The sequence below is a fragment of the Cucurbita pepo genome, chromosome LG14 (genome assembly GCF_002806865.2).
Source record: "Cucurbita pepo subsp. pepo cultivar mu-cu-16 chromosome LG14, ASM280686v2, whole genome shotgun sequence".
Taxonomy (NCBI): Eukaryota; Viridiplantae; Streptophyta; class Magnoliopsida; order Cucurbitales; family Cucurbitaceae; genus Cucurbita; species Cucurbita pepo.
Genome location: NC_036651.1, coordinates 6,166,553 through 6,184,868, shown reverse-complemented (window position 1 = coordinate 6,184,868; position 18,316 = coordinate 6,166,553). Strand labels below are relative to the sequence as shown.

Here is an 18,316-nt window from a genome sequence, read left to right as displayed (position 1 = left end):
TTTATTTAATTAATTTAACTTCGTAATTATTTTTTTAAAATTTATTTATTTTATAACCATTATTATCTTAATTAAATATTTGATAATAAATAAAGAAATATTTTAGTTTTAATAAAAAAATTGAATAAATTATTCTCTACCGCTTACTTGTTTACCCATATATATATCAACACTAAACTCTGTTCGTCTTCTTCTCTATATCACCCTTTCTTCCTCTGATCTCCGTTCTTCTTGATCCTGATCGTACAAGCTTGAAATTCTTCACTTTGCCGGTTCAAATTACGTAAATTTCTTCCTCTCTCTTGGAAAATGATTGTTTTTACAATCTGATCATTGCGGAATTAGATTCAAGCTTCTCGTTTTACTCCAGTATTTTATTCTATTCACTTCGATTATCAAGCCTAATTCCATTTCTTGTTGTTCGATCAGTTCTCGGTTACTGGGAAGTGGTCGTCATCTTGAGCGTTTTTCAATTTCTGCAATGCTTTCAGTACCAAGATGAAGATGAAGAGGGGGAGGGCGCTAGAAGTGGTATCCGGCACTATCGTTTCCTTGCGCATATGGCTTTGTTATATACTTTTTATTCTTTTCATGAACACGAAGCTTCTTTCATTATTGTATTTGTTTTAATTGTTTCTTGGTAGATTCTAAATTCTTTTTCTGTTTATTGGTTTTATGCTTCTTTAAGTTGGTAATAGGACTTTGCCATGGTAGGAATGCCAAGAAGAAACGTGATTAGGATTGAGGTTGCTGAGTAGTGTCTTTTTGGTCATTATTATGATCATTTGAATTGCTCTTACCCCACGCGAATTTCTATTTTCTTGATATGTTTTTCAGTTTTTCTTCAGCAGTGTCATAATTTAGGATGGATTAAGGATACGGCATATGCCTCTCATGTAATTGTTTGTGTCACCCTGCTTACGAGTTTACTTTTGGTCATGATTCCTAATGGATATCCCGCTACCTTTATAAAGCCTGTATGTATGCGTGCTACTTTAAAGGACTTCTCAAGATCAACACTTCAGGAAAATAAAGGAAAAATATTTACAAAACGATGAAAGAATCATGATGGAGGATTCCATAACATAAGGAAGAAAAAACAACTCTGGTAATAACGGATGTCTTCAATGGTATAAGGATGTCGCATTCAGCTTAATTTTGAATGTCTATCTCATGTTAGTTTTTGTGTTGTCATTCTGAATGTGAGTATATACGGTAACATGATTCTTAATGGATTCATATATATATATATATATATATATATATATATATATATATATATATATATATTTCTGTTGTTGGTTTATTTCTGAGGCTCAAGAAGAGAAGGGAAAGGAAAAACAAAAAAGATATTATGAATGACTATGGTGTTTTGACATGAAACAACTGCTGAAATTTTATGAGCATGTCTATAGGAGATTAGATGGATACTGTCTAACTGTTTGACAATGATTATTGGAGTTATTCCTCTATTGACAATTAATATCTATGCCTTCAAAGTTTCAGAATGAAGTATCGATTGGTCTTGCTTTCCAATCCATATAGTCCTGCCATTTTTTTTAACAATTGGCTGAACAAATCATGAAATTTCTTGTTAAAATTTTTTAACATGGGATTTATTGTGAAAATCTGTTAATCCAATTCTTATAAGTTTCGTAGTCAGTACTTACCTGAAGAACCCTTTGAGTTTTTGTATATTAAAGCTTTAGGTGTCTATAGTCTGTTATGGATATAAGCTCATTCTTATTAATGACATTGTGTGTCAAATTCTTCCAACTGATATGTAACCCTTGGCCTAGTACTGATTTTGTGCTGTTATTAGTTGCTTACTAAGACGAGTTTTAGTTCTTTGGGTGTCTACCATGCATTTAGATTCTAATGTTCGTTTATGTAAAGCTTACTTTATTTTGAACATTTTTTTTAATTATATACTGTTTGATTGTTTTTGGATCAATTTTTTGTTTGTTAACTTTGTATAAGAATTGTTATGCACACATTTTCCTTTTTATTTTTTTCTTATTATTTATTTTTTTCTCTGTTAGCCTCCAAAAATTAGATCGTTCATCAATAGCGTTACATCTGTTCCGCTCGAGGATATTGAAGAACCTCTAAAGGGTTTCGTTTGGGAATTTGATAAGGTGGCTCTGAAACTGGATCATCATTTTGCTCTATAGTTACCAAACAGTATATTCAGACTTGTTTCATTTATTTTTTAACATGCAGGGAGATTTCCATCATTGGGCTGACCTCTTCAATCATTTTGATTCATTTTTTGAGAAGCACATAAAGTTCAGGAAGGATTTGCAGGTTGAGGATAACTTTTTGGGCTCCGATTCTCCATTTCCAAGAGAAGCTGTTCTTCAGATTCTGCGTGTCATAAGAATAATTTTAGAGAATTGCACTAATAAACAATTTTATAGCTCTTATGAGGTTTGTTTTTATGTGCAGTAGTATTTTCCCATATTTCACTCTTCCTAGTGCATACTGACCATTGATGATAATTGCTTATTATTTTGGATTTACGTTTGTAATTTCATCCTTCAGGCATGGCATGCCATGTTCATCTGTAGTGCAAGTGATAAATACTCTCCATTTAGCTTCACCATTGCACTATCATCCACTAGCATTTCACAAATTAATGTTTTTGGTTCATGTATTATTGCAGCAGCATCTATCATGTCTTCTAGCTTCAACTGATGCCGATATAGTTGAGGCCTGCTTGCAGACTTTGGCTGCTTTTTTGAAGAAATCTATTGGGAAGTACACCATTAGGGATGCTTCTTTGAACTCAAAGTTATTTTCTCTTGCACAAGGATGGGGAGGAAAGGAAGAAGGTCTTGGACTGATTGCATGTGCTTTGCAGAATGGTTGCAGCCAGGTTACTCATGAGTTGGGTTGCACACTTCATTTTGAGTTCTATGCGATAAATGAATCTGGAAGTGAAATAGAACAGTTGGCCAAAGGTCTGCAAATCATTCATTTATCTAATGTCAGCTTCTGCCTAGAAACTGATTTAGAACTTCTAAGTAAGTTAATTGCAAGATTCAATGTGCCTACTAGTTTGAGATTTTCTCTTCTGACAAGGATGCGGTTTGCAAGAGCATTTCATTCTCTATCTGCTCGGCAGCAGTATACCTGTATTCGCTTGTATGCTTTCATCGTTCTTGTTCAAGCAAGTGGTGATGCTGATGATCTAGTTACTTTCTTTAATTCTGAGCCCGAGTTTGTAAATGAGTTAGTGGGCTTATTAAGCTATGAGGATGAAGTTCCTGTGAAAATACGAATCCTTTGTCTATTATCATTGGTTGCACTTTGTCAAGACCGGTCACGCCAACCAACTGTGTTGTCTGCAGTGACTTCTGGTGGGCACCGTGGCATCTTGTCCAGCCTCATGCAGAAAGCTGTTGATTCTGTGATTACTGATACTACAAAGTGTTCAATTCTTTTTGCTGAGGCCTTATTATCAGTCATAACTGTTTTGGTCTCGTCATCATCAGGTTGCTCAGCCATGCGTGAAGCTGGCTTTATCCCTACTCTTCTACCTCTCCTTAAAGATACAAATCCACAACATTTGCATTTAGTTAGCACTGCTGTACATATTTTAGAAGTTTTTATGGACTATAGCAATCCAGCTGTTGCATTATTTAGAGACTTGGGTGGATTGGATGATACTATTTCTCGCCTGAAGGTTGAGGTATCACATTTTGAGAATGGTTCAAAGCAACAGCGGGATCATCTTGAATATGATCGGAGGAATTGGCAAGTTGGCATTGCTGCTTCCTCAGATTTGGATGACTTGCAGCCTTCCTACTCTGAAGCTTTGCTATCATACCGTCGACGATTGCTGATGAAAGCCTTACTGCGTGCTATATCCCTTGGAACTTATGCCCCAGGAAATACTGCCCGCTTTTATGGTTCTGAAGAGAACTTGTTGCCTCATTGTTTGTGCATAATATTTAGAAGGGCCAAAGATTTTGGTGGAGGGGTTTTTTCACTTGCAGCTACTGTTATGAGTGATTTAATTCACAAAGACCCTACTTGTTTTTCTGTCTTAGATGCTGCTGGTCTTCCTGCTGCCTTTCTTGATGCTGTAATGGATGGTGTTGTCTGCTCTGCAGAAGCAATAACATGCATTCCTCAGTGTCTGGATGCTTTATGTCTAAACAACAATGGCCTTCAGGCCGTCAAAGACCGCAATGCTTTAAGGTGCTTTGTGAAAATATTTACTTCGAGGACTTATTTGCGTTCCCTTGCTAGTGATGCTTCAGGATCATTATCTAGTGGGCTTGATGAACTTATGCGTCATGCGTCTTCTCTCCGTGGGCCTGGAGTGGATATGCTGTTAGAAATCTTGACTTCCATTGTAAAAATAGGATCTCCGGTTGATGCTTCTTGTATGTCAATTGATCCGTCATGCTCTTCTACTGCAGTTCCCATGGAGACTAATGTTGAAGAAAGGAAATCTGTCCTTTCAGATGATAAGGGAACTGCCAAGACGGGAAACTTGGAGCAAAGTGGTGATGAGCTATTTCTTGATCAATCTATTACAAATCCAGAGTCATTTCTTCCTGATTGTGTGAGCAACGCTGCCCGTCTTCTTGAAACAGTTCTTCAAAATGCTGATGCATGTTGCATATTTGTTGAGAAGAAGGGTATTGAAGCTGTATTGCAGTTAATTTCTTTGCCCTTGATGCCCCCATCTGTGTCAGTTGGTCAGAGCATCTCTATAGCCTTCAAAAGCTTCTCACCTCAGCATTCTGCTTCTCTTGCTCGTGTAGTATGTACATTTTTGAAAGAGCATCTGAAATCAACAAATGAGTTCTTGATATCCATTAAAGGGTTACATCTTGCTCTAGTTGAATCTTCGAAGCAAACTAGGGGTTTGAAACATCTTTCATGTCTAGAAAGTATACTGTGTTTGTGCAACTTTTTGTTGAAGGGGACTACAACTTTGGTTTCTGAACTGGGAATTTCCGATGCTGATATATTGAAAGATATTGGATGCACTTACAGGGAAATAATTTGGCAAATTTCTTTGGATAATCATTCAAAAACAGATGACAAGAAAAGTGCGGATCAAGAATCAGAAAGTTCAGATTCAACTCCTTCAAATACTCCTGGAAGAGAGAGTGATGATGATGCAAACATGCCAGTGGTGAGATACATGAATCCAGTTTCCCTTAGAAATGGTTCTCATTTGTGGGGTGGGGAGCGTGAGTTTCTCTCTGTTGTTCACTCTAGTGAAAGTCTCCATCGCCGTAGTCGACATGGGTTGCACTTACGAGGTGGAAGAAGTGGACGATATCTAGAGCCTTTTAATATTGATTCTGAAGCTTCTGCTGGAATTCCAGAGGCATCATCTACTCCAGAGTTGAAAAAGAAAAGTCCTGAGGTTCTTGTCTCTGAAATTTTGAACAAGCTTGCTTCAACATTGCATGCTTTCTTCACAGCTCTTGTCAAGGGATTTACATCATCCAACCGTCGTAGAGTTGACTCTGGATCATTGAATTCTGCCTCAAAAGCTCTTGGAACTGCTGTATCCAAAATATTTCTTGATGCTCTTAGTTTCTCTGGGCATTCTAGTTCATCAGGACTTGATATTTCCTTGCCAGTGAAGTGTCAATATCTTGGAAAGGTTGTAGATGATATGGCAGCACTTACATTTGATGGCAGAAAGCGTACTTGTTATTCAGCTATGATTAATAACTTCTATGTACATGGTACCTTCAAGGAGCTAATTACAACATTTCAGGCTACAAGTCAATTGCTATGGTCACTACCATATTCTGTTCAAAATTCAGCAGTTGATCATGAGACGACAAATGAAGAAAGCAACTTGTCTCATAGTCCATGGCTATTTGATACGATACAGGGTTACTGTCGTGTGCTTGAGTATTTTGTTAGTTCTACGCTACTTTTGTCTCCAAATTCGGCATCCCAAGTGCAACAGCTCATTCAACCTGTGGCTGTTGGTCTGTCCATTGGATTGTTTCCTGTGCCAAGAGACCCTGAAGTTTTTGTTCGAATGCTGCAGGTCCAAGTTCTTGATGTGTTACTACCTATCTGGAATCATCCCAAGTTTCCAAACTGTAATCCGTCATTCATTGCTTCCATTGTTTCTCTTGTTACACACATATATTATGGTGTTAGTGATGTTAAACGAAATCACAATGGAATTGCTGGGACCACTAACCCACGGTTCATTCCCCCACCACCCAATGAAGCTACTATTGCTACAATGGTTGAGATGGGTTTTACAAGGGAAAGAGCAGAGGAGGCATTGAGAAGGGTGGGAATAAATAGCGTGGAGATGGCAATGGAGTGGCTATTTAGTCATGCTGAGGATCCTGTGCAGGAAGACAATGAACTTGCTCGTGCCCTTGCACTATCAATGGGGAATTCATCAGAATCATCTAAAGTAGATAATGGTGACAAATCTATGGATGTATTGACTGATGAGGGGCATGCAAAGGCACCTCCCGTTGATGATATTCTGGCTGCATCGTTGAGATTATTCCAGAGTAGTGACAAAATGGCATTCACATTAACAGATTTGCTTGTGACTCTCTGCAACCGGAACAAGGGTGAAGATCGTCCCAGAGTGATGTCTTATCTTATTCATCAGTTAAAGCTTTGCCCCTTGGATTTGACAAAGGATAATGGAGCTTTAAGTATGTTATTGCATATTATTGCGTTGCTTCTTTTTGAGGATTGGAATGCTCGTAAAATTGCTGCACAAGAGGGCATTGTGTCTGTTGTTATAGATATTCTGACAAATTTCAAGTCTAGAAATGCTGCTGCTCCTGCGGTACCAAAATGTGTAAGTGCTTTATTGCTAATCTTGGACAGCATGTTACAGTGTCGGCCCAAAATTATTTCTGAAAATACTGTTGGTTCTCCAGTGGGTTCTCCACCTGATTTGTCTGGCGGTGGGCAACTACCCATGTTAGCACCTATGTCCATTGGAGATGATAAAACTGATAAAACTACTCTAAATGCTGATAATAAAGAATCTGGGTCAGTATTTGAGAATGTACTGGGAAAGCCTACAGGTTATTTAACTGCTGATGAGTGTAATCAGATGATGCTGTTTGCATGTGACTTGATAAAACAACGTGTTCCTGGAGTAATCATGCAAGCAGTCCTACAGCTATGTGCACGGTTGACAAAAATTCATGCTCTTGCTTTGCAGTTTCTTGAAAATGGAGGTCTGGTTGAACTCTTTAATCTTCCAAGAACTTGTTTCTTTCCTGGTTATGACACTCTGGCTTCTGCTATTGTTCGACATCTTCTTGAAGACCCTCAGACTCTTCAAACAGCAATGGAAATGGAAATACGGCAAAATTTGGGTGGAAGGCGGCATGCTGAGCGTACATCTGCCTGCAATTTTTTGGCTTCAATGTCAGCTGTTATTTCCAGAGATCCCATGGTTTTCATGAAAGCCTCAGCTGCAGTTTGTCAGTTGGAGACATCAGGTGGCCATACTTTTGTTGTGTTATCAAAGGAAAGGGAGAAAGAAAAGGAGAAAGAAAAGGAGAAGGAGAGATCAAAAGTATCTGAAACGGAAGTTGGATTGTCTTCAAATGAAAGTGTCAAGATATCTGAAAATAAGATTTATGATGGATCAGGGAAATACTCCAAAAATCACAAGAAGATTCCTGCAAATCTCACTCAAGTAATCAACCAACTTATTGAAATTGTTGTCAAGTACCCATTGGCACAAAACCGGGCGGATTCTGTTAGTAATTTCTGTTCTATGGAGGTAGATGAACCTGATACCAAGGTAAAGGGTAAATCAAAAGCTGTGGATAAAAACAATTTAGAGGATGAATCTGAAAAATCTACTGGACTGGCTAAAGTGACTTTTGTTCTCAAATTATTGAGTGACATCCTTCTGATGTATGTGCATGCTGTAGGGGTCATTCTTAGACGTGATTCTGAAATGTGTCAACTTCGAGGCTGTAATCATTTGGATAGTGGTGGACAAGGTGGGATTATTTACCATATTTTGCAACGATTACTTCCTCTTTCAGTCGATAAATCTGCAGGACCTGATGAATGGAGAGACAAGCTATCTGAAAAAGCTTCTTATTATCTCGTGGTTCTTTGTGGTCGTTCTAGTGAAGGTCGTAGACGAGTAATTAATGAGCTTGTGAAAGCATTATCTTTTTTTTCCAGCTCTGAAAGCAGCTCGAATAAGAACTCTGTCTTGCCGGATAAAAGAATTTTTGCCTTTTCTAATTTGGCATATTCTATATTGTCCAAAAATTCTTCTTCAAGTAACTTGCCAGGTTCAGGCTGCTCACCTGACATTGCTAAAAGCATGATTGATGGAGGAATGGTTGAATGTCTGACTAATATTTTACAAGTGGTTGATCTGGACCACCCTGATGCTCCTAAAATTGTGAACCTTATATTGAAGGCTCTGGAAAGCCTGACGAGAGCTGCCAATGCCAGTGAGCAAATAATGAAGTCTGATGGAATGGTGAAAAAAAAATCTCCAGGGTTAAATGAGAGGCTTGGTGACCAGATAAATACAGTCTCAACTGATGACACTATTGGGCAAAACCAAAATGCTGGCAGTCAACAGTTGGTCAGAGAGGCAGCTGAAAATAATCAGCAAGAATTTGCTACTGCTCAAAATTATGGCAATGTACACACTCAATCAAATTGGTCCCTTGAGCGGGAAATGAGATTAGAAGTGGAAGGGACAATGACTGCAAACCTGCATATGGACCTTGGAACGGAGTTTATGCGTGAGGAGATGGGAGAAGCTGGCGTCTTGCACAATTCCGACCAAATTGAGATGAGCTTTCTTGTAGAGAACAGGGCAGATGAGGAGATGGGTGATGAAGATGATGATGCAGAAGATGATGATGACGACGACGATGGGGAGGATGTGGATGAGGATATAGCTGAAGATGATGGTGGAATGATGTCCCTGCCAGATACTGATGATACCAGACTGGCAGATGACTACAATGATGAAATGGTAGATGAAGAGGATGATGATTTTCATGAGAATAGAGTCATTGAGAACAGGTGGAGGGAGGCACTTGATGGATTGGATCATCTACAGATACCTGGGCAGCCTGGAGGTGCTAGTGGGCTTGTTGATGTTGCTACTGAACCTTTTGAAGGTGGTAATGTTAATGACCTTTTTCGTTTCCGGAGGTCTCTATACTTGGAACGCCGCCATCAGACTGGTAGGTCCTCCTTTGAGCGATCTGTTGTTGAAGTGAATGGTTTCCAGCATCCTCTACTACTTAGGCCATCCCAGTCAGGAGATATGGTGTCGATGCGGTCATCTACTGGGAATTTATCTCGTGACTTGGATACTTTATCATCTGGGAGTTATGATGCATCCAACTTTTATGTGTTCGATGCTCCCGTTTTTCCATACAACCATGTGGAAAATAGTTTATTTGGTGGTGCGGCTCCACCTCCCTTGGCTGACTATCCTATCGGTATAAATCCATTGCCTTTTGCAGGAAGAAGAGGGCTGGGTGATGGTCGTTGGACTGATGATGGTCAACCTCAAGGAAGTACTCAGGCTATTGCAGTTGCTCAGGCTGTTGAGGAGTTGTTTGTATCTTATATGCATGGCATTATGCCTGCAGAAAGCCTTCCTCAAAATTTAGGAGTTCAGGATAAACAACTGGATACCCTTCCGTCCATTAATAATCTAGTAGTAGCAGAATCTGGTAATGCTAGAAGTCAACAAAACGACGACCAGAATCCAGATAACTCTGTTGAAGCCTCACATCATGAAACAAATGTAACTGTTGAGAGTGCTATTTCCCATCACGTCAATTCAGAATCTATAATTGAAGAAGCTGTGGAAAATGTGCAGGAGCATGAACCTATGTCTATTCAACCTCATGCACCGGATATTACTTTGAGTGAACATGTCAGGATGGATATGGGAGAACAAAATGGTGCTTCTGATCAGCAGATTGAGACATTACCTCAGTTCGACAACCTGGATTGTGATGGAACTTTTGAAGTGCCTACAGATCTTCATGAAATGCCATCTCAGGCCATATACCGTCCTGGTTCTTCTGAAATGGATGCCGTTGATGGGAATCATGTAGTATCGAACTTTGGATTAGAGATGCCCAATCCTGGTGATTGCCAGGTCTCTTCTGCTGGTGCAAGTGTTAATGTTGACATGAATGATAATGATGCTGAAGAAATTCTTACTGAGCAACATATTCCAACATCTGAGAACGGTAGAGGTGGGTCAACTTCCGAGCAAAATGTGCAGGTTGCTCCGGCTGTTAACCAGGCAGATCAAAGTAGAATGAGTAATGAAGCCTCTGGTGCTAATGCTTTAGATCCTACTTTTTTAGAGGCATTACCTGAGGACTTGCGAGCAGAAGTTCTTGCATCACAGCAAGCTCAGCCCATTCAACCTCCTACATATGCTCTACCCTCAGCGGATGATATTGATCCTGAATTCTTAGCGGCACTTCCTCCTGGTATCCAAGCAGAAGTCTTGGCCCAGCAGAGAGCACAGAGTGTTGCTCAGCAGGCAGAGGGACAACCAGTTGATATGCATAATGCTTCGATCATTGCTACATTGCCTGCTAATTTGCGGCAAGAAGTTCGAATCTTGGACTTTATCTCTGTGTCCATTTCTCAATATGTTTTTGTTTCTGAGTTTAACCATTTTTCCTTCTTGTTTTCCAGCTTCTGTTAAACTCCTCGGAGGCAGTTTTGTCAGCACTCCCTTCTTCATTGCAAGCTGAAGCTCAGATGCTTAGAGATCGAGCAATGAGTCACTATCAGGCTGGCACTCTCTTCAGTAACACCGAAAGACTGGGCAATCGAAGGAATGGCCTTGGTTTCAATAGGCAGACAGTGATGGACAGGGGTGTTGGAGTTACAATTGGTGGTAGAGCAGCTTCTGCCATTGCAGATAGCCTGACGATGAAAGAAATTGAAGGCGAACCCCTTCTGGATGGAAAATCGTTAAAATCTTTAATACGACTTCTAAGATTAGCCCAGGTAATGTAATATCATATGTTATAATGATTTGAGTGATTTTTACCCATTGGATGATTTTTGAACTAAATTTACATTTTATAGTTACTGGACAGTTTAGAGTGTATTCTTAACACAGCCCATTCTGATATCTGCAAATAGATTTATTATTTTTGTGTATACTTGAGTCTGATCCTAGGATTTAAGTATTTAATGCTTTCTTTTGATGAACTGAGGGTTAAATACAAGTTGAGGTTGAATTGTTATGGAATTATGAATGTAGTTTTGATCTGCTGTTACGTGATTAATTAATTAGATATTTGTTCTTACCATTCGGTTCTTTTTATATAATAAAATAGTTTGATTTCCATATTTTTCATAAAACAATAATTGGTTTTGTTTCGTGTTCTATTGGAAAAGTTCTTTCAATTGATGAAAGGAGATTTTTTACCTTTTAATGAGGTAGCCATGTTTAAAAATTGTACTGTCTGGAAAATTAAAATTTAGGTGTTCTGCTGCAGGTATTCTCCACCTAATGTGGCATTTTATTTTTTTCTTATGTTGTCCAGCCGCTTGGAAAAGGTCTATTGCAGAGACTTTTGTTTAACCTTTGTGCACATAGTGTTACAAGGACAATTCTAGTTTACCTTTTACTAGATATGATCAATTCCGAGGCTGAAGGTTTTGTGGGTGGAGTTGCAACAATCAATTCTCAGAGGCTTTATGGTTGTCAGTCAAATGTTGTTTATGGTCAATCACAGTTGTCGGATGGTAGTACATTCTTCCCTTAATTTTTGTCTCATTTTTTCATTACTATATTTATACTTTTTATGTATCATAACAGGTCTTCCTCCTTTGGTGTTGCGTCGTATTCTTGAGATTTTAACTTATTTGGCTACAAATCATTCTTCTGTTGCCAATATGTTATTCTACTTCGACCTGGAGGCTTTCCCTGAGAATTTGAGTTCTACATTCATGGAAACTAAGAAGGGGAAGGAGAAAGTTGTGGCAGGACTTCTATCAAGTAATTTAAAAAACTGTCGAGCCGGAATTGTTCCTTTGGTTCTATTCCTGAAGCTTTTGAATCGACCACTTTTCTTGCGTAGTGTTGTGCGTCTTGAACAGGTATGATGGATTGAAAAGAGAAGAGCATTGGTTGAAATGACTTGAGCTCAATTTTTCCCTTGGGCGCAAATGCTGCATGCTTCTTTGCAGATTTTGGATATTATTATGCTTTAACATTTATGCTTTTCCCTCTCCCCATTTTCTAATTAAAAAAATCCATATGTTGCAGGTGATGTGCCTCCTTCAAGTAGTTGTTCATATTGCATCATCAAAACTAGAGCATCAGTCCCGATCTGAACACAGAACAGGAAATCCCCCTATTTTGCCTGTTAATGAAGCTAGTGTTGTTTCAAAGTATCCTGCTTTGCCTGAGGGAGAATCAAAGCAAGAAAGTAGTGATGCTGCTGGGTCAACTTCAGGTGGAAAAAGGAGTAATGACATACATAATATCTTCTTGCTACTGCCGCAGTCTGTTTTGTGCAATTTATGCGCACTTCTTGGCCGCGAGGGGTATTCATCTTCCAATTTATAATGTCTTTTGAGTTGTCTACCTTATTCTATTGGCGTGTGATGATAACCAATTAGTTATTGGTTTCCTTTTAGCTTTTATATTGACTTTGGGGGAATGACTTTTGAGAAAGTGTTTTTAAGTAAGACAGTTATTCTGCAAGCACACTCGGAAGAAGAGTTTAAAAGCATTTGAAGTGTTTTTTAGTGTTTTGGAGAGTACTTTATTTATGCAACGAAAGTTCATACACATTTTAAAAAGGGGTTTTAATTAGTTAAAAGCACTTATTCACTGTGTCATGACAAACTCACATTTAACCTAACCTGTTAAAGATTTTTTTGTCCTGCAAATGTTTTGTTTTTTTTATTTCACTTGAAGAAACTAATTTTGTGTGGTAACTGGTGTTTAGGCTTTCTGATAAAGTATATGCGCTAGCTGGTGAGATACTGAAAAAGTTGTCCTCAGTTGTGGCACCCCATCGAAAATTCTTCATGTCAGAACTCTCAGAACTTGCTAATGGCTTGAGCAGCTCTGCTATCAGCGAGCTTGTTACCTTGAAGAATACGAACATGTTAGGTTTAAGTGCTAGTTCAATGGCTGGGGCAGCAATTGTACGTGTTTTGCAGGTTCTTAGTTCACTTACGGAACCTTGTACGAGGGAGACCAAAAGTTCAGAGTGTGACATTGAATTAGAGGAGCAAGCCATCATGTGGAGGTTGAATGTGGAACTAGAGCCATTGTGGCAAACATTAAGTGACTGTATAAGTGTGATTGAGACACAATTGTCTCAGAGCTCCTCTTTCACTACGCCAATTAATGTTGGGGGGCTACTCCAGGGCACTATCTCTTCCTCTCCTCTACCTCCTGGAGGTCAGAGACTCCTGCCATTCATTGAGGCTTTCTTTGTTTTGTCTGAAAAGCTTCAAGCAAATCTGTCCATTTTGCAACAAGATCATGCCAATATTACTGCAAGAGAGGTCAAAGAGTCTGCTGGCAGTTCAGACGCACTAAGCATGAAGGGTGCTGATTATCAGAAAAAGTCTGATGGTGCTGTTACATTTACAAGATTTTCTGAGAGGCATCGCCGTATTTTGAATGCTTTTATTAGACAAAACCCGGGCTTATTAGAGAAGTCACTTTCAATATTGTTGAAGGCTCCTAGGCTGATTGATTTTGATAATAAGAGAGCCTATTTCCGTTCAAGAATTAGGCAACAGAATAAGCAACATATTTATGGTCCATTGCAGATCAGTGTTCGTCGGGCCTATATTTTGGAGGATTCATATAATCAGTTGCGTAAACGTCCAACTCAAGATTTGAGAGGACGGTTGACTGTGCAGTTTCAAGGTGAAGAGGGTGTTGATGCGGGTGGCCTGACAAGAGAATGGTATCAGTTACTTTCAAGGGTTATTTTTGACAAGGGAGCCTTGCTATTCACTACAGTTGGAAATAATGCAACTTTCCAGCCAAATCCAAATTCTGTTTACCAAACAGAACATCTTTCCTACTTTAAATTCGTTGGCCGTGTGGTAATTGACTAAAACTGGGATTCTGATATTTGCTAGGATTATTTTGCTGTTTCAATTTGACTTATTATATTTTCTATTTTATGCAGGTTGCAAAGGCCCTGTTTGATGGGCAACTTTTGGATGTTTATTTCACAAGATCTTTCTACATGCACATTCTTGGGGTTAAGGTGACTTACCATGATATAGAAGCAGTCGATCCTGATTATTATAAAAACTTGAAGTGGATGTTGGAGGTGGGTTGATTTTCTGTGTTAATTACCGTTAAACTTGATTTTATGTTATATTGTCCACTTTGAGTGGGCTTCCCCATAAGGCCTCATACCAATAGAGATGTATTCCTTACTTATAAACTCATGATCATCCTCCAAATTAGCCAATGTGGGACTCCCTCCCAACAATCCTCAACAATCCTCCCCTCAAACAAAGTACATCATAGAGCCTCCCCTGAGGTCTATGTAGCCCTCGAACAGTCTCCCCTTAATCGAGGCTCGACTCCTTTCTTTGGAGTCTTCGAACAAAGTACACCCTTTGTTCAACACATGAGCCACTTTTTTACTATACCTTCGAGGCTAGCAATTTCTTTGTTTGACACTTGAGGATTCTATTGATATGGCTAAATTAAGGGCATAACTCTGATACCATGTTAGGAACTACAACCCTCCACCATGGTATGATATTGTCCACTTTGAGCATAAGCTCTAATGGTTTTGCTTTAGGCTTCCCTAAAAGGTCTTGTACCAATGGAGATGTATTCTTTACTTGTAAATCCATGATTATCCTCTAAATTAGTCAACGTAGGACTCCCTCCCAACAATGCTCAACAAAACATGAGTTTTTTTTTTTTTTAACATTTTATTTCCTAACTCTTGAATCTCTCTGTCAGAACGATGTGAGTGACATTCCTGATCTTACATTTAGCATGGATGCAGACGAGGAGAAGCACATTCTTTATGAGAAAAATGAGGTCATAATCCAAAAATTTGGACACCTGTCAATCCTGTTTTTGTGTGTGTGGTAAATGCTTTTCTTTTTGGAATGAATTCTGGTACTACTTAGTCTTTTAATATTCTTTTCAAATGTTTAGGTCACTGATTACGAGCTTAAGCCAGGAGGAAGAAATATAAGGGTTACTGAAGAAACAAAGCATGAATATGTAGACCTTGTCGCAGATCATATTTTAACCAATGCTATCCGCCCTCAGATTAACTCATTTCTAGATGGTTTTAACGAGCTCGTGCCTCGAGAACTTATTTCTATTTTTAACGACAAAGAGCTTGAGTTACTCATCAGTGGGCTTCCAGAAATTGATTGTGAGTTCTTTTATACAAAATAATTTTGTGTTGTCTGGTGTTTTCGGGTTACTATATGAGGTTTTAATCTTTTTTATGTTGTCTTTCAGTGGATGATTTGAAGGCAAACACAGAGTATACTGTCTACACAGCTGCATCAAGTGTTGTGCAGTGGTTTTGGGAGGTAGTTAAATCCTTTAGTAAGGAAGACATGGCAAGATTGCTGCAGTTTGTGACTGGAACATCAAAGGTAATGGCAAAATAAAATGTTGTTCAAGTCTGTTTGATTATCTTTTCTATAAGATTTCATCAAAAAATTTAATGTTTCCCTCATGGTTGGTCCCAAACTGATGCTTGAAATATTGCCCTTTCTGTGGATGTTTGAAATGGTTGGTGTATGTTTAGTCTTTTTAGTTTCGAGCATCGTGCACTTGTAACATCTTGGTTCGCAAGTAAAGAGATCTTGCCACACACACAAACACTAATATTTTCGTAGCATAATGATTTTTTCTTGAAGTCATCATTTATTTGTGATTTTTCAGGTTCCACTGGAGGGTTTTAAAGCTTTGCAAGGTATCTCTGGGCCTCAAAGGTTTCACATTCGCAAGGCATATGGAGCTTCTGATAGGTTGCCATCAGCCCATACATGGTGGGAATCTAAATGCCGTTCTATCCGAATTCTTAGTTATGCATTACTGTTCCTATTGTTGGATGTTCGATGAAAGCCCCACATCGGCTATTTTAGGGAATGATCCTGGGTTTATAATAAAAAATACTCTCCATTGGTAGGAGGCCCAATAGAATCCTCAAATGTCGAACAAAGGACTCCAAAAGAAAAAGGAGTCGAGCCTCCCGCCTCGAAGGCATAGTAAAAAATGACCAGACTCCAAAAGAAAAAGGAGTCGAGCCTCGATTAAGGGGAAGCGTACTTTGTTCGAGGGGAGGTGTTGGATGTTGGATGAAAGCCCCACATCGGCTAATTTAGGGAATGATCATGGGTTTATAATCAAAGAATACTCTCTCCATTGGTATGAGGCCTTTTGGGGAAGCCCAAAGCAAAGCCACGAGGGCTTATGCTCAAAGTGGACAATATCAACCATTGTGGAGAGTCGTGTTCATCTAACACCTATTCTATTGTCTTTTAGGCATTCAATCTTTTGAGAAATATTCGTGTCTTCCAGCCTTAACGAACAAGTTCTCACATCCTTTCTTTCAGCTTTAATCAACTAGATCTTCCCGAGTACTCATCGAAGGAGCAGCTTCAGGAACGCTTGATGCTTGCCATTCACGAAGCCAGTGAAGGATTCGGCTTTGGTTGAGCCACAGTTCGATTTGCATTTGGAGACAAATGTTATCTGAAATTGCCATGTACATGTTAGTGAAATACAAAATTGATGGGCAGCCCTGGCATTGGAAAACTTGCGAGGATCGATCGGGTTCTCTGGAAGATAAATAAAAAGCTTGCGACCGAGCAGACAGATTACTGTGGGTCTGTTTGAAGACTTTGACGTGCATATCACTCGCTCCTCTTGCAGCCAACAAACTAAACTACGTCTGATGAGTAGTCAACCTTGTTATGTTTGTGTATATAAACGTCAGGTTGGTAATAAAAACACTGAATGTATATCTTTTTCTGAATGGATGGCTTAAACTTTGTTCTCAATCATTTTGGTTTTTTGTTTTACAGGTGGTCAGATTTGGTGTAAAACAACAGAAACAAGCATAGCCATAGCCAGCTTGAGCTTGTTCCTAGGGATAATATGTGAGCTTTTTGTCCTTATTTCAAGGGCCATTGTTATTGCCACTGTTCTTAGTTTCTTTCTTTTAAATGATTGGTGGGAGGTAAAAGGGATTTTGTTTTTAATAATTCTACAACTTTGTATATTGGTATTCGTAATTCTTTTTCTTATTGGTTTAATAAGAAAAAAAAAAAAAAAAAAAAAAAAAAGACTGAAAAAGAAGGTATTGTACCCAATGTGTCTTCGTAATTCTTTTATTTGCTCCTTTAGGGATTAGGGTTTGGACTGTTGGGAGTAAGCCGTAGCCCCCGTGGGCTACTCGAGAGTGAAACCCGAAATTGAGACCTGATGGTTCGTCTTCTTCACTTGAAAGTGTAGAATGAACTCTTGACCTTCCCTTCATTTATTCGACGATGTTTCGATGATTTTGACGCCGTTGTCGTTTCCAATACAGTTTGTCCATTCCTTGTTTGTACAACAACTCCACAGTACTACTATGCTCCTAAATCCCCAACAATTTTACTGAAAACTTGAGATTTCTTCCTTTGCGTTGTCTCTCTCGAATTTTTATTCCCTGTCTTGATGGCATATAAGTAGAACGTTTGGGTTGGTTTTGAAAGTGTGAGACGAAAGCATTTCACCACGTTGGAAATCTCGATTAATCTCGATTTGTCAAAAGGTTTGAAACAAACAGCTACGTTCTTTTTATTCCATTTCAATTCTTCTGATTTTAAAAGTTTCAACTTAAATGTCTAAATCTTTTTAAAATGTTCTTTAAAAATAAAACCAATGCCTAACAAATATGCATGTATTTTAAAAGTTTGAAACAGCATTTCACCATGACCATTCTCTTCTGTTGACTTTTATGTTCTTTATTTTTTTTTTTTGGTTCGTTGATTATAACCAATGTCTAAATCCAGACCTTTTCAAATATGAATTTTCAAAATTAACATCAATACCCTTAAACTTTTAGAAAAAAAAGTGAAAAAGTTTAGAGGTAATCTATAATCTTTGAAATATAATAGTTCGTGGCATCGTAGTTAATGTTACTTTTGCAGTCATGTCATGCATGCAGTTGCAACTTTATTTTTAGTAGAAAAATCGATGCCATGAACTTTAAATATTGGTAACTAAAATCTTAAAACAAAACAACTATAAATAAATAACATGAAATTTAAATAAAACAAATCTCTAAATCTT

General features: G+C 38.5%; 1 protein-coding gene across 2 annotated transcripts; it reads left to right on the top strand.

The window, feature by feature from the left end:
• Positions 1 to 183: 183 nt before the first annotated feature.
• On the top strand, positions 184 to 17,286 carry LOC111810750 (E3 ubiquitin-protein ligase UPL1-like). 2 transcript variants are annotated; one of them, XM_023697522.1, is made up of 17 exons: positions 184 to 283; positions 430 to 531; positions 2,043 to 2,138; positions 2,224 to 2,430; positions 2,669 to 10,606; positions 10,693 to 11,010; positions 11,556 to 11,757; positions 11,831 to 12,111; positions 12,281 to 12,561; positions 12,969 to 14,088; positions 14,175 to 14,321; positions 14,972 to 15,052; positions 15,173 to 15,398; positions 15,488 to 15,627; positions 15,920 to 16,026; positions 16,594 to 16,976; positions 17,065 to 17,286. In XM_023697522.1, exons 2-16 carry the CDS (start codon positions 499 to 501, stop codon positions 16,694 to 16,696), a joined length of 11,280 nt encoding a protein of 3,759 aa, XP_023553290.1. In that variant the 5' UTR covers positions 184 to 283; positions 430 to 498; the 3' UTR covers positions 16,697 to 16,976; positions 17,065 to 17,286. The 2 variants fall into 2 exon arrangements, with proteins under 2 accessions (XP_023553290.1, XP_023553288.1); XM_023697520.1 differs by having other exon boundaries at positions 2,666 to 10,606.
• Positions 17,287 to 18,316: the final 1,030 nt, after the last annotated feature.

What these genes read in the sequence shown, in the direction of transcription:
- LOC111810750 (XM_023697520.1), top strand. Translation starts at nt 499, where the DNA reads ATGAAGATGAAGAGGGGGAGGGCGCTAGAAGTG. An exon ending in AATTTTATAGCTCTTATGAG is followed by an intron (nt 2,431 to 2,665) that starts GTTTGTTTTTAT and finishes GTATTATTGCAG; the next exon opens with CAGCATCTATCATGTCTTCT. An exon ending in TTCTTTATGAGAAAAATGAG is followed by an intron (nt 15,053 to 15,172) that starts GTCATAATCCAA and finishes TCAAATGTTTAG; the next exon opens with GTCACTGATTACGAGCTTAA.